The sequence below is a fragment of the Procambarus clarkii genome, chromosome 90 (assembly GCF_040958095.1).
Source record: "Procambarus clarkii isolate CNS0578487 chromosome 90, FALCON_Pclarkii_2.0, whole genome shotgun sequence".
In the NCBI taxonomy this organism is placed as follows: domain Eukaryota; kingdom Metazoa; phylum Arthropoda; class Malacostraca; order Decapoda; family Cambaridae; genus Procambarus; species Procambarus clarkii.
Window position 1 is genome coordinate 5,600,142 of NC_091239.1, and position 15,077 is coordinate 5,615,218.

At 39.1% G+C, this 15,077-nt stretch overlaps 1 protein-coding gene across 1 annotated transcript in view; it reads left to right on the forward strand.

Annotated features, from left to right (window-relative positions):
- Positions 1 to 11,912: 11,912 nt before the first annotated feature.
- Positions 11,913 to 15,077, forward strand: part of LOC138359370 (caspase-1-like) — a 38,845-nt gene continuing 35,680 nt past the window's right edge. Inside the window, exon 1 of the mRNA XM_069318497.1 lies at positions 11,913 to 12,029. Coding sequence (XP_069174598.1) covers positions 11,925 to 12,029 — 105 coding nt within the window. The 5' untranslated portion in view covers positions 11,913 to 11,924. The remainder of the gene's footprint in view (positions 12,030 to 15,077) is intronic.

A 15,077-nucleotide genomic window follows, 5' to 3' on the forward strand; every position in this document is an offset into this window, starting at 1 on the left:
ATAGCAAAACACAATATAATAATATAACAATACAATAAGAGCTTACAAAGTATTGAGTCTGCTAAATTAGAGAATAATTATGGCAAGACACAACAACAAATGCAAGTAAACAAAGAATTGAAACAATTAGAGGTAGAATTAAGGTCACTAGATAGCCATGGAGGATACACAAGTTTGGCGGAGAGAACAAAAAATCAGTAGAGACTGTCAAGATGAATATATAAAAAAATTTGACAAATGATAATTGTAAAGTAAAATAATCTTAAAGATAATAAATTTTATTAAGCTTAGTTTTAACTTATAATTAGTATGAACTTAATTAAAAGAACAAAATGAGATCAATAATTGATTTCAATAAATGACATAGATCAATACAAATAAATTTAAAATATAAATGGAATAGGGTAAGATTAGATTTAAGAGTAAAATTTTAGGTAATTAAGTCAAATTAAAAACTAGGAATGTGTGTGTGATGTTGAGGGCGTGACAATAATTATATCGTCGAATGGCGAGTGAAGGCCAGTTGCTATGGAGACATGTTAACAGACGTTTACTGTAGAATGGTGTAGCAGAAGGCTGTAGCGATGGTGAGAAGAGGCAATGTGGCGCTGCGGCGTCGTGACTGGGAGCTGGCGACGCTAGTCAGACGGTCGTAGTCTTTTTTTCAGCAATTGTTTCTCAATAAATTGCACAACACAGCTGCAGAGCAGTTGAAGCTGTAGAAGATGATTGCAATAGCTGGAACGGTACAGGCAACACACACAAGGCTTGTTGATGTGGGCTTGGGTGGAAGTGTTGGTGGTGGTGGTCCAGGTTCCCAGGTGGCGCGGGAATCTTCCTTTCTCCTCACTGATGAATTAGCGTTCTCACAGGAAAATATTGACCCTTACTTCTGAGACGTTGACCTGGAGTAGTGGTTGATGGTAGGACCCAGGACTGGTGAAATACCATTGAATGTCGATGCGTGGGTGGCAGGAGGCAGGAGGCGCTGGACACACATGATGTGACGTGGGCACTTGCGATTTCGTAGCTCAGAAAATTTATTATGAATCACACCGCTACTACCAGTATTCGTTGCTTTCTTTGGTTGTAGATATACACAGTAGAAACTTCAGTAGTTTTATTGAATAAGGCAACAAGGTGTATAACTGGCCAGTTGTTGGAAATTTCCAACACTGAATACAACACTGTTGTATTCTCATTAATTATTACTAATTCTACTAATCATTGTAGTGAATAAAATTAACCCAACGTAGTGGAGAGAATCATTGAGGAAAATTGTGGACACGAGGAGGTATCGAAGCCATTGTCAGAGGACCAACAACATAGAGAAGATGGGCTTGATGGCAGTGGAGGCGCAGAAGCTGGTGCCAGTGGAGATTCGGCAGATGCTGGATCACAGGGAACTACGTAAGATATAATCTTCACAAAAAGTAACATTTAAAGTTAAGAGTGTGTGAATTAATGAATGAATGCTCAAACTAAAGTAAATAAATAAATAAATAAATGTTTATTCAGATAAGGTACATACATACAAGAGATTTTTACAAAAATTGATAACTTTAATGGAACTTTAAAGACCACACAAAGGTCTTTAACATGATTAGGAAGGTCATTCCACATTCTGGGTCCCTTGATTTGTAGAGCATTTCTAGTTTGATTAAGTCGTACTCTTGGAATATCAAAACTGTATTTGTTTCTGGTGTGGTGCTCATGGGTTCTGTTACAACCTTCAATGAAGCTTTTGAGGTCAGGATTGGCATTACAGTTCAGCGTTTTATATATGTATAATACACATGAGAGAATGTGCAGTGACTTAATATCTAACATATTCAGAGATTTGAGTAGGGGTACCGAGTGATGTCTGGGGCTAGAGTTGGATATTGTCCTAATAGCAGCTTTGTTGAGTAATTAGAGGACGTAAATGATTTTGGGTAGTAGAACCCCCCAAGCACAAATACCATAGTTGAGATATGGATAGATGAGGGAGTAATAGAGCGTCACCAGGGCAGGGCGGGGTACATAATATCTGATCTTAGAAAGAATGCCAACAGTTTTTGAAACTTTGTTTGATACATTTAGAATGTGTCCCTGGAAATTCAGCTTGTGGTCAATGAGAACGCCAAGGAATTTGACATCTATTTTGTTACAAATTTGGATATTGTTTATTCTGAGATTTATTTGATTAGAGGATTTTTTGCCAAACAGAATATAGAAAGTTTTATCAATGTTAAGGGTGAGTTTGTTGGCAGTTAGCCAAAGATGGTCTTTATTTAGCTCAGTATTTACTGTGGCATTTAGAGCAAGGAGGGTCAGGACTGGAGTAAATGAAGGTTGTGTCGTCAGCAAATAGAATTAGTTTGAGGCGTTGGGAGGCATTTTGAAGGTCATTAATGTAGATGAGAAAGAGGAGAGGGCCAAGTATGCTGCCCTGAGGAGCACCGATGTTGATGGGTAGGGTAGGAGAAATTGAATTATTCACAGAAACATACTGGAGCCTGTCAGTAAGGTAAGAATTGAGGTATTGTATGGAGTGTCCTCTGACTCCATAATGATGTAATTTAAGAAGAAGGTTTTGGTGGTTGACAGTGTCAAAAGCCTTACGCAGGTCCACAAATGACTCGACAGGAAACTCATTTTTATCAAGAGCTGCATGAATCAATTTAATCATACTAATAAGTGCATCGTTAGTGCTTTTTTTGGGTCTGAAGCCATATTGACAAGAGCTAAGTATATTGTGTTTGGCTAGATAAGAGTAAAGCTGCTTGTAGATTAGTTTTTCAAATATTTTTGACAAGTTAGGCAGGATTGATATAGGTCTGTAGTTGTTAACATCTGTGAGATCACCACATTTGTGGACAGGGGTTACTCTCGCTTTTTTTTAGAATATCTGGAAAGGTTTGGAGTTCAAGTGACTTGTTGAAGAGCAGTGCAATACCAGGGGCTAAAGATGTGGAGGCTTTTTTGTAAATTAAATTTGGTATCTCCTCAAGGGAACTAGAATTGGTTTTAAGGGAAAGGATTATCTCATTAACGTCAGCAGAATTTGTAGGCTTTAGCTACAGAGATTGTGGATAATTACCTGTAAGATAGTCCTTAACATCAGTACTGGAAGATGGTATGTCATTTGCAAGGGATGACCCAATGGAAGAGAAGAACCTACTGAACTCAATAGCAGAATCAGAGGCAGAGAGCTGACCATCGTTATTGGACAGGAGTGTTGGTTTGTTATTTAAAATCTTCTCTGATCCCAATATTTGTGAAATTGTTTTCCAAGTTTTTTTAATGTTGCTCTTTATTTGGGTAAATTTATCTTCGTAGTATTTAGTTTTGGCTCGTCTAACTATTTTAGATAGCACTAACGAGTAATTCTTTGAGAATTCTTTGGAGATGGTTCCTAACCTATTGTGGGAACCGACCTGTGAGATTTATATTTATTTGATTTATATGAATTTATATTTACGTTAATTTATATACTTCGATAGCAATTTGTATAATGATAAGTGGACTGTATTTCTGCAATAATCTCTTAATCTCACAAATCGATCCTCTACACATTAGGGGGGGTTTATATTACACATATGCAGCCAATCAAATTACAGTAATAGCTACATACATTGATGAGGTTCCTTCTCTTATAGTACAGCAGGTTAGTCCACCAGGTATAACTAGAGTGTAGACACCAAATTATCCTCTTTGAGGTAGCTTCTATCACCCAGTAACTGGTGCACATAATCTTGCATCCTCGTCTTGACCTGTCAAAAGTGCGCTAGCTGTGAAGCCAGAATCCTATATATGACAAGTATATCAGAGAAAACAGTACATGGAACATGAGGACCTGGCTTAATTACCTTTAGTTTGAGGCTTCCATGTGATCTAACCGGATAACCCTACCCAATGACATTAATGGCCACTAATGATAGATAATGGGTTTCGGATAGACACTTAACTTGAATTTGTAGACAGCGTGTTGATAATGGTACACTTTTAGTTCCATAACACTACGTCCAAGTAAATTTAACAGGAGCCGAATTTGCTCCCGTGTGAGCCTCTGGTCTCATATAACAATGGCTGCCCTCCTTCCCCACTCTGACGCCTGGCCTACTTTGTCCAGATTTCAGAAAGTGATAGAAGGGTCACATTTACTCTACTTTAATATTGATAATTAAGTTAATTTATATAAGATGTTTTTATGATGGTAAAGTCCAAAGACTAATGTATTTAAGAACAATTCCCAGCAGAATAGCTGGTGAATTATAATAGTATGTGGTGATGATATCCCGTTTTCTATAGACGGTAATTCCACTACAAGTTACGTTTTCTATGGGTAACTTGTTTATACAACACAGCTCTTATCTGTCTGTATGATATATTAAATGGTGTCGGATTTTCCGACATAATTCCCCAGGGGCTGCTCACGGGTCGAAGTCCTAATTAGAACAGACGAACACCGATACTCCTCCATCGAATTATTACATTAATTTGATGTTAGTAGTTATTAATCACACATTTGTGTGTCTGTTCGTACAGGACGGATGTCCCGTACTAGAGTTGCAAGGATTAGAAGTCTAATGCGATTTCATTTCCCTGTTAACTCTTGAAAGGCTAATATTCAAGCCTTATTACATATTATTTAACCCAGAAGACTGGATGTGATCAAGTACTACAGTCAAGTATGATTCAGGGACTGCAGTGAGATCAGTGACATTAGATATAACTTGAAGTTTCTTCAGGTAACTGGTCACTGATATATAAACACTGAGGCCCATGGAATACATCTTGATTAAATAATAAATGTATCAAATCAGTCATCAGATTTATTGGGGTTTAATTTAGTTAATTGATTCAGAGGATTGAATAGCTCATCATTAAAGTAAAGTATGGTTCTGAGACTGCAGTGGGTTCAGTGACATTGGTCGCAGTGACTTGTAGCTGTTTTAGGCTACTGTTCACTGATTTGCCACTGAGGCCTCATGAACTCATCTTCAGCTTTAAATGATGATACTAACATCAACCTCTGTTACTATAGTCAGCTGTAATCTCCTTAGTATAATGCTACTGGAGAAATATAATCAGCTGACAAATTTAGGTTTCTACTGGTATTGTTTATCTGCAGGCATAGGTCTCCTCAGGCTTGATACTGGGCCTGAGAGTAATTTACCTCCTGCAGAGTTTAACATGGTTATACCCTGATATTTAGTAGGGCTACCGATGAATCGATGACAATAGTCTGTCCCTACAAGGAGACCGAAGTCGGTGAGGTGATCAGACTTAATATTATCTGCCAATTTTATTCCTCTATTTCTCAGGAATTTGGCTGTTGCTCGCAGACCTTGAACTTGTAGGTCTACTGGTATTTTGTCCACCACAATGGCTTGTACTCGACAGACGTACCTGCCTAAACGTACTGATGGTTGTACCACCTGGTAGACTTGAGGTCCTGCATCTGTTACAAACCCTGAGATGTTGAATGACATCTGGGCTACAGGCCTTAATTGTAATTCATCTGCCAGCTTTTTAGTAATATATGTTCTCTGGGATCCTTGGTCAAACAACCCACGGGTATGGACCTTGGCCCTCTTATTCAGGATGGTAATTTGGGCAGTAGGCAAAGTCGTATTACCTTTAGACTTTGCCGAATGGACACTCTTTGTTGGTTGCACCTTGCAGTACTGTACTGAGGTGGGAATGCTATCTTCCACCTTGGGGTTTGGAGACGTTGTTTTGGTGTCTCTGCATAATGCTGCATGGTGCTGACCTTTGTTACACCTATTACAGGTGTGTAATTGGGTCTCACAGTCGTTGATGTTATGTTTCCTGAGGCACCTCGTGCAATGTTGCAAATCTTTGAGTCGCTCAACACGGGCGTCACTATCAGGAAAATTAGGGCAGTGGTACATTGAATGTTTCTCATTGCAGAACAAACATGTTCCATAGCTTCCAGTACCCTTTGGTGTCACGTTCTTGGGTGACACAGTAACTATAGGCTTGGAGGGTCCAACTGCATATACGCCCACACTGCCACTGTTCCACTTTGGTGTTGAATTATATTGTCTAGATTGATTTGGAGTACCTTTGGTACTCTGTGGTTTACTATTATTGGTTTCTGAGGGTTTACTTGGTGGTTTTAATTTGTCATGTGTTCGTAATTGATGAACTACTGACTTTAAACCTTCAGATATTTCACTCATGGATAAGATGCTTTTATTGTAATGAGCACTCATTTGTCTCAATACGTCCCTAGGTATTTTCTCCTGGACAATTATTTTCAAGACCCACTCAGCCCCGTTTGTATCTGCTGTCAGGCTGAGGGCATTGATCAATGATTCTACCTCCAGCTTGAAGACTTGGAGTGAATCAGCTGAAGCCTCCGGTGGGGGTAAATGCAACAGCTCATGAACTAAATGTGATGTTCTTACTTCTGGATCAGCATAATTATCCTTGAGGAGTTTTACTGCCAGATCATAGCCGTCATTAGTTAATCTCAGATGGGATACTACTGTTTTAGCCTCACCTGATAATTGGCCTTGCAAATAAGAGAATTTACTACTCTTTGGTAAAGATTGTTTTGAGTCTACAAGGTCAACGAATTTGTTCCAAAATTCATCCCAATCTTCCTCATCTTTTCCTGAGAAAGTGGGTAAATTAATTGGAGGGAGTCGAGCTTCTGCTTGACTCGTATTAGATGCAACTGTTGTTGTTGTTGCTGTTGCCTTGTTCTGGGCAATTAATTTGACATAAGGCTGTAACGTGGCCTGAGTGTGATCTTCATAATTCGCAAGATCAACCATAATGTCGTCTATTTCTGTTTCTGATAAATTGGTGTTGGCAAGTTCAGCCACATATGTTGCTATTTGGCATTTGATTTGCTCAAATTTACCTGCAGCTGCTTGATAATAGCTTTCCAGGTCAGCATAATCAACTTGAGATTGTTGTGACAAATCTTCACATTTCTTGATCTGTCTTGTTAAGTGGCCTTTAAGACCTGCAAGGGTTCTTTTCATTCTCCCTGCATTATCCATACTGGCTAGTTGGTGAAGCCTTGTGGGGCTTGTATTTGGGCTGCTCATAATACTGAACAAACACTAATGGTAGCCTAGGGTTAAATTCTGCACTCACTAGGCAATAATCCTACCTCTACTAGAGGTTAGCACTTAAAATTAATACACATTATATATATACAATCATACACACTAATGATTTGAGTGATAAACCAGTGTCACTGGAAGTACCTTTAGGTTAGCTCTTCAATATCACCCTAGGATGGTAGAGACACTAATTAATCACTCAAAGGTGTAATGATCATAAGTAAATTATTATATATACAACTCAACTCGAGTTGATAAAATTACACCCAAAACAGGTTCTGGACCATTCATTAATGGTGTTAGGTTGAATATAGTACAACTGACTATGGTAATAATGGGACTAGGATGAACAATAATAGTTCAACTAGTCAATGGTAATATCCTACCCTGTTGTGGGTTGGCAATTAGTAAATATTATACTGTGATCACTAGTGCAATATATATTAAATAATTCTCTATTTTGGAGAAATAATATACACAATTATTGATAATAGCCTCTTAATTAGCCTCTATGAAACTTCTAATATTATCTAGAAGTATTAAATGTTATTAGTGACCTCGCGAAATAAAGTCCACAAAATTCGTGGATAATCTCTCGCGAAATGTAACACCACGAAATCCGTGAACAATCTCGCGAAGACACAGTCACTAATTTGGCTGGATTCTATATTAGCGCTGTCATTTCACGAAATAACACGCCACCAAATTTCTGTGGGTGTGCATGAAACCGCTGACTAAGGCTGATCTGGGCTGAGGGAGGCTCCTGAGCTCCCACGAGGCAACGCCGCTGTCTTGACTGGCTTTGTTTAAATAACACTGCACTAGTATATTTAATGAATCCACTGGTTTGGTTAACTGGTTCATCCGGTACTAAGATGACCAAATGTGGGTTCAAAGGATCAAATAATCCGTCATCCGGTTCGAAGATGACCAATAATGTGGGAACCGACCTGTGAGATTTATATTTATTTAATTTATATGAATTTATATTTACGTTAATTTATATACTTCGATAGCAATTTGTATAATGATAAGTGGACTGTATTTCTGCAATAATCTCTTAATCTCACAAATCGATCCTCTACACATTAGGGGGGGTTTATATTACACATATGCAGCCAATCAAATTACAGTAATAGCTACATACATTGATGAGGTTCCTTCTCTTATAGTACAGCAGGTTAGTCCACCAGGTATAACTAGAGTGTAGACACCAAATTATCCTCTTTGAGGTAGCTTCTATCACCCAGTAACTGGTGCACATAATCTTGCATCCTCGTCTTGACCTGTCAAAAGTGCGCTAGCTGTGAAGCCAGAATCCTATATATGACAAGTATATCAGAGAAAACAGTACATGGAACATGAGGACCTGGCTTAATTACCTTTAGTTTGAGGCTTCCATGTGATCTAACCGGATAACCCTACCCAATGACATTAATGGCCACTAATGATAGATAATGGGTTTCGGATAGACACTTAACTTGAATTTGTAGACAGCGTGTTGATAATGGTACACTTTTAGTTCCATAACACTACGTCCAAGTAAATTTAACAGGAGCCGAATTTGCTCCCGTGTGAGCCTCTGGTCTCATATAACAATGGCTGCCCTCCTTCCCCACTCTGACGCCTGGCCTACTTTGTCCAGATTTCAGAAAGTGATAGAAGGGTCACATTTACTCTACTTTAATATTGATAATTAAGTTAATTTATATAAGATGTTTTTATGATGGTAAAGTCCAAAGACTAATGTATTTAAGAACAATTCCCAGCAGAATAGCTGGTGAATTATAATAGTATGTGGTGATGATATCCCGTTTTCTATAGACGGTAATTCCACTACAAGTTACGTTTTCTATGGGTAACTTGTTTATACAACACAGCTCTTATCTGTCTGTATGATATATTAAATGGTGTCGGATTTTCCGACACCTATACTTCTTCTCAAGGTCATGTTTTTTTATTAATGGATTTAAGTATTCCCTTTGTAAGCCAAGGATTGTTAAGCCTTTTGGTTGTGACTTGTTTTGTAAGCATAGGACAGTGGGTGTTATAAAGGCTGAGAGTTTTTTGAAGAAAAGATTGCACTGCTAGATTGATGTCCCCTATGTTACCTAACTCGGACTGATACAATAGATGACTTATATCTGGAAAAATCTTGGTTGCCCAATGTTGCACGTTTTCCAGAACAGCTATGTCCTGAAAATGTGGTCTCCATACTTCGATACAGTAATTAAAATGGGTCTGCACCAGAGATTTATACAATTGAATTACTACCTTCCTTTCCTTAAAGTCAAAGATACGCTTAATTATTCCAAGAGTTTGGTTAATTTTTTGACTGCTACTTCTACCTGTTGTGCAACTTTCAGTGAATGGTGGATTTTGACTTATGTCATTTTTTTGTCATCAATCTGCTGTAATGGAATGTTAGTAATTTGGTAGTCATGGTTGTTATGTCCCACATGCAAGGTCTTGTATTTGCCAATATTAAAAAAAAGAAACATTTGTTAGTCTTCTGATCATTTGTGGAGTTCATGTAGCTCCAGTCAGCATTGTGGCTGACTACATCTGACCTCCAGTCAGATGTAGATCAGGTTTTTCTATGAGCTACAGAAAATAATATGGTGTTTAACGAAGATAAGTTCCAGCTTATGCGCTATGGAAAAAATGAAAATATAAAAACGGAAACCACGTACAAAACTCAGGCAAATCATAACATAGAACGATAAGGCAATGTAAAGGATCCTGGTGTACTCATGTCGGAAGACCTTACCTTTAAAGAACACAATAAAGTAGCCGTCACAACTGCAAGAAAAATGACTGGTTGGATAACAAGAACTTTTCACACTAGAGATGCCATACCGATGATGATACTTTTCAAAACGCTTGTGCTCTCTAGAGTGGAGTACTGCTGCACAGTGACAGCCCCTTTCAAAGCTGGAGAAATTGCTGACCTGGAGAGCGTGCAGAGATCCTTTACTGCTAGAATCCACTCAGTAAAACATCTAAACTATTGGGACCGACTAAAGAGCCTAAAACTGTACTCCCTTGAGCGCAGGCGGGAGAGGTACATAATAATTTACACGTGGAAAATATTATAGGGGCTGGTCCCAAACCTGCACACAGAAATAACATCACATGAGACCAGAAGACATGGCAGGATGTGCAGAATACCCCCGTTGAAAAACAGAGGTGCAACTGGTACTCTGAGAGAGAACTCTATCAACATCAGAGGCCCCGAGACTGTTCAACACGCTTTCTCTACACACAAGGGGCATAACTGGCCGACCCCTCACAGTGTTCAAGAGAGAACTGGATAAGCACCTCCAAAGGATACCTGATCAACCAGGCTGTGACTCATACGTCAGGCTGCGAGCAGCCGCGTCCAACAGCCTGGTTGATCAGTCCGGCAACCAGGAGGCCTGGTCGACGACCGGGCCGCGAGGACGCTAAGCCCCGGAAGCACCTCAAGGTAACCTCAAGGTAAGGCATTTAGCTGGTCAGAGTGAAAGTGGCATAATTATCAGTGAACAAAATGTTTACCTTGTTCAATAGCAGGACTATCAGTGTTTTATTCATATTGCCATAAACTCGATTACAATCATTCTTTGCAACACGAATGTTGGTGGCCAAATGCAGGATCATTTTGATTACGAATCTTGTTTCACAACTTGACATTTACGTGGACCTGAGCTGCAAAGGGAAGCCAACACCCATGGAAGACATTACTAGCTCCTTGTAGTTTGTGTGGGCCTTTGCTAAGGCCAATTAAGGGTAAGGAAATTGAAATTGAAATAAGTTTATTGAGGTAAAATACACACAAAGGGATGAGGTAGCTCAGGCTATTCTCACCCCGTTCAGTACATCGTGTTAATACATACATATACACACATCACAAACCATAAACATATTACCAAACATTCTGAGAGATAAACATATACAATTCCTCTTTTACACAAGTAGTATGGTATCAGCCGTACACAAATACTTTTATGACTTAGGTATACTGTATAGAAGGGTAAGGAAGGTGGCCAATTTTTAATTTTATTTATATATACAAGAGTTCTTACGTTCATATAAAGCCATTAGTACGCATAGAGTTTCGGGCAGGTCTTTACTCCTAATTTTTTTCTGGAATACGACCCGCCAAATCGTCAAGGTATCAATTACAACTGGATGAACAAAGTCGTAGAGATAAGGATTGGTATCTAGTCAATTCTTCCCGACCAGGATACAAAACCAGGCCAAATCGCTTGCGAAGCGTAGGGCGAGTGCGTTACCATCGGGGAATGTTATCTGGCTAATATAGAGCTTGAGCACGAGTTTCCCCCCACCTCCGGAAACGGAGGGTGAGCAAAGAAATACGATTGTGTAGTGGCCAAAGGCTTGGGAGTACCCAGAGCATAGGTTCAAATCCTCCTCATAGCTCCTACTGATTTTTTCTTGTAGCGTATATTTTCCATATAACCGACATTGAATTTCTTTAGAAGAAATCTCACCTGGAGCAGAGACATGAAACTCACTTGCAGAAACACCAGGCACATTGACTGTGTTCACAATAACTCTTGCACTTACTACATTTATCTTATTAATGGTGGAATAATTGCTATAATTTTCAAATCATTTGGCACAGTGCCAGTTTCTCATATTTTCTGGTATATTCTCCTCACCAACTACATTTCCTTTGCATCAGTGTCTTTAACAATTTCTGCATTTACAGTCAGGTGCATTATCCTGCAACCAATGATTTGTTTACTGATTGTAGTCCTATTATTGTAGTCACATTTATAAATCTAATCTTTACTTTTCAGGAAAGAGAAGTTATCTAGAATAGCTAGAATGCCTGTGAGACGTGATGCTGTGCGATACGACGGACATCACCTTCAACGTGGGAACTGTTTGATATTTAATCATCGTATATTTGACTCCTATACTGGTTTTATGGTAAGTAATTACAGCAGTATTTCAAGAATGACGACGTATTTAAGAGCATTCATGTATTAATTTATATATATCGTTACCTCCTTGATAAAATGAAGATATCTTATATCTTTTACCAGTTCAGTTTATACATTCTGGGCTGGAGTAAAGACTTCTTAAAGACTAATTATCGCATTATAAGAGTGCCTCCTGTGAGGGAATGGTGTTCTCTCAGCAAGACTTGTAACCCCTTGGCTGGCGTGCAATTTGGTGCAATGCTACGCACTGAGCATTGGATATCTATTCTAAGATATCACCTTTATCTAAGAATACAAGTTCCTCAGGTAGGGTATGGGGTGGTTATACCTGCTGGTTATACCAGCAGATGGCAGTTCTCCCTTCACCACGAGGAAGATATCAGACACGATCCTTATCTGGCCAGATATCTTCAAGAACTTGTGCCGTTGCTGTAGGCACTTTACGTTGTTGATAGCCTCTGTGAACGGCTTGCACGCCTGTCTTCGCCTTGCTGCACTCAGTGAGGCTCTAACATTAAAGTAATCTCGGGCACTTCCTTATTATTCACTACACTCACTACATTTTTCTACAGAGTAAATTAAAACATTGGCCTCCAATTGTTTGGCCAAATGTTATACATTTCCAACATGCATATTCTGTAGCCATTTGTTTGTCACTGTTATTCATAGTACCTCAGTTAGTTTTAGCAGTCTCTCCATATGACCATTTTCCAATGGTTTTACCTGGAGAGGGTTCTGGGAGTTCTTCTATTCCCCCAAACCCGACCCGAATTCAGGCTTGACTTGTAAGAGCTTGGTCCAACAGGCCATACATGGACCAACATGATCCATGACTTACATGGTCCAGTACCAAGATGGTCCTGCACGGTCCGTAGGCCCATATATCCACTAGTGCTGGTTGGTCCAGCACTTCTTGAAGGAAACTATCCGGTTTACTCATAAATACGTCCACGTTTCTTCCGGAAATATTTCTTATTCTCGCTAAGAGGATGTTGAACAACCGTGAAGCTCTGATGTTTGCGCAGTGTTTTCTGATTGTGCCTATGGCACCTCTGTTCGTCACTGGCTGCATTTTCTTCCATGTCGTTCACTCCAATATGTTGTTATTTTGCTATATAAATTTGGGATCTGGCCCTTCAGTATTTTCCGTGTGTATATTATTTGATACCTTTCTTCTCTCTTTTCTAAATATGATGTTTACCTATACCTATACATGTTTACCTATACATGATTTCACATCTCTGCATTTGTTTAACATGTGAAAGTCTTGAGAGAAAATCTGGAAACATTTTACAAGCTTCAGCAGAAGAAGCATTTCCTCGCAGGAGAGGTCACCGGGGTGACCATTGATGGTAATCAATAAATCTCATCTGATGTATGCACTGCTGTTTCAGCAACAAGATATGTCTTTGTTTGCTATTCAACTGGATTTTGTAGTTTGAATAGGCTTGTATTTACAATATTACCCATATATATTGACAGACGTCCATCTCCTTACATAATTTAGTAATACTAATGATTTACAAGATTTTTAATGCTGTTCAGCTATACTACTAAGTAAGCTGATATATCAGCTGGTGTCATCAGTTTTAGCACAATTTGCTCAGTCATTAAGTAAAAATCAATCTGAGTTTTATAATGCTGAAGATCTTTATTATCATTTTTATTATTTGGTGCTTTAGTATTAACACTAGCCTTATCTTAATCTGAGTTTTATCACCAGAGTGATTTTGAAAGTAAAGTTGATTGGATGATCCTTATTAGCAACATATAACTGGCAATAGTTGACCACTATAATCCCCTTGCATTAGGGTTTAAACGGGATTAGATTAAGTTTATATCTACGCTGCCAGAAGTGAATACCGTAAATCTGAGTAGATGGCGATTACTTTGACAACGATTATAGTTATAATGTGATATATTTGTCATTCTCATCTGAGAAACTCCAATACAGCTCATTACTCACATTTGATATTGTAACCAAATCATAGTACTTTTTTGGTATTTTGGTATTTTTTTGACTCCCACAAGCAATTATTACCGCCTGCACAATTCCTAGAGGAATTGAGATAGTAGATAAAGACAAAATATTTAGCACGGGAGGGACACAAACAAGGTGACACAGGTGGAAACTTCGTACCAAGACGTTAGAAAGGGACGTTGGAAAGAACTTTTTCAGTGTCAGAGAGTTTAACAAATGAAATGCATTAGGCAGTGATGTGGTGGAGGCAGATTCCAACCATAGTTTCAAATTTATCAGAATTTACTCAAGGACCATATTAGGACACTATGCTAGTGTCCTCGACGAGGACAGGAAGCTGGCGAAGATGCTCAAAGGTCTTCCAATTTGCCCTGATGATCTTTTCCATCTGTATTTTAAAACCCAACAGCGTTTTGGCGTTTACGACTTCGGCGGGTAGGCGGTTCCACGGTTTTATAACCCTGTGGGTGGAAAAAACCTTCTATTTTCTTTCCTACAGTGTGGCTTGATGAGCTTGAACCCGTTGCTCCTCGTTCGTGCCACATCTGATCTTTTGAAGAAACTTTTCGGATTTACATCGTCCAAATTGTTTAGTATTTTGAAGGTTTCGATGAAATCCGCCCTGTCATGCCTGGTCTCAACAAATCCACAAGGGCCGTGACGAGGTTTCGAACCTGCGTCCGAGACCTGGTCGACCTGCGTCCGAGGCCTGGTTGTAACAAACTAGGCTGGTTGTAAGAATTATCCAGAGTGGTTTATCGACAAAAGAGAATGGGAAGCTGAGCCCGCATGGTGACCTGGGGACCTGACCCCCAGGGGAATTCGCGGTGGAAATAACCGACGCCTTGTTCATAGCTGCGTATAATGAATCATCCTATAGTATTCAGTAATTTAGAGAAAATTAGCCTTTATTCATTTTGCATTAAAATTGTATTGTATAATAGTACTGGGTACAATATCAAGAGTATTCTAATTATTGAGTTTAAGTCACCATCAGTGACGTCACGAATCAGATCTAACTTGTAAGGCGGAGTGACCGGCGGTCATAGGTCA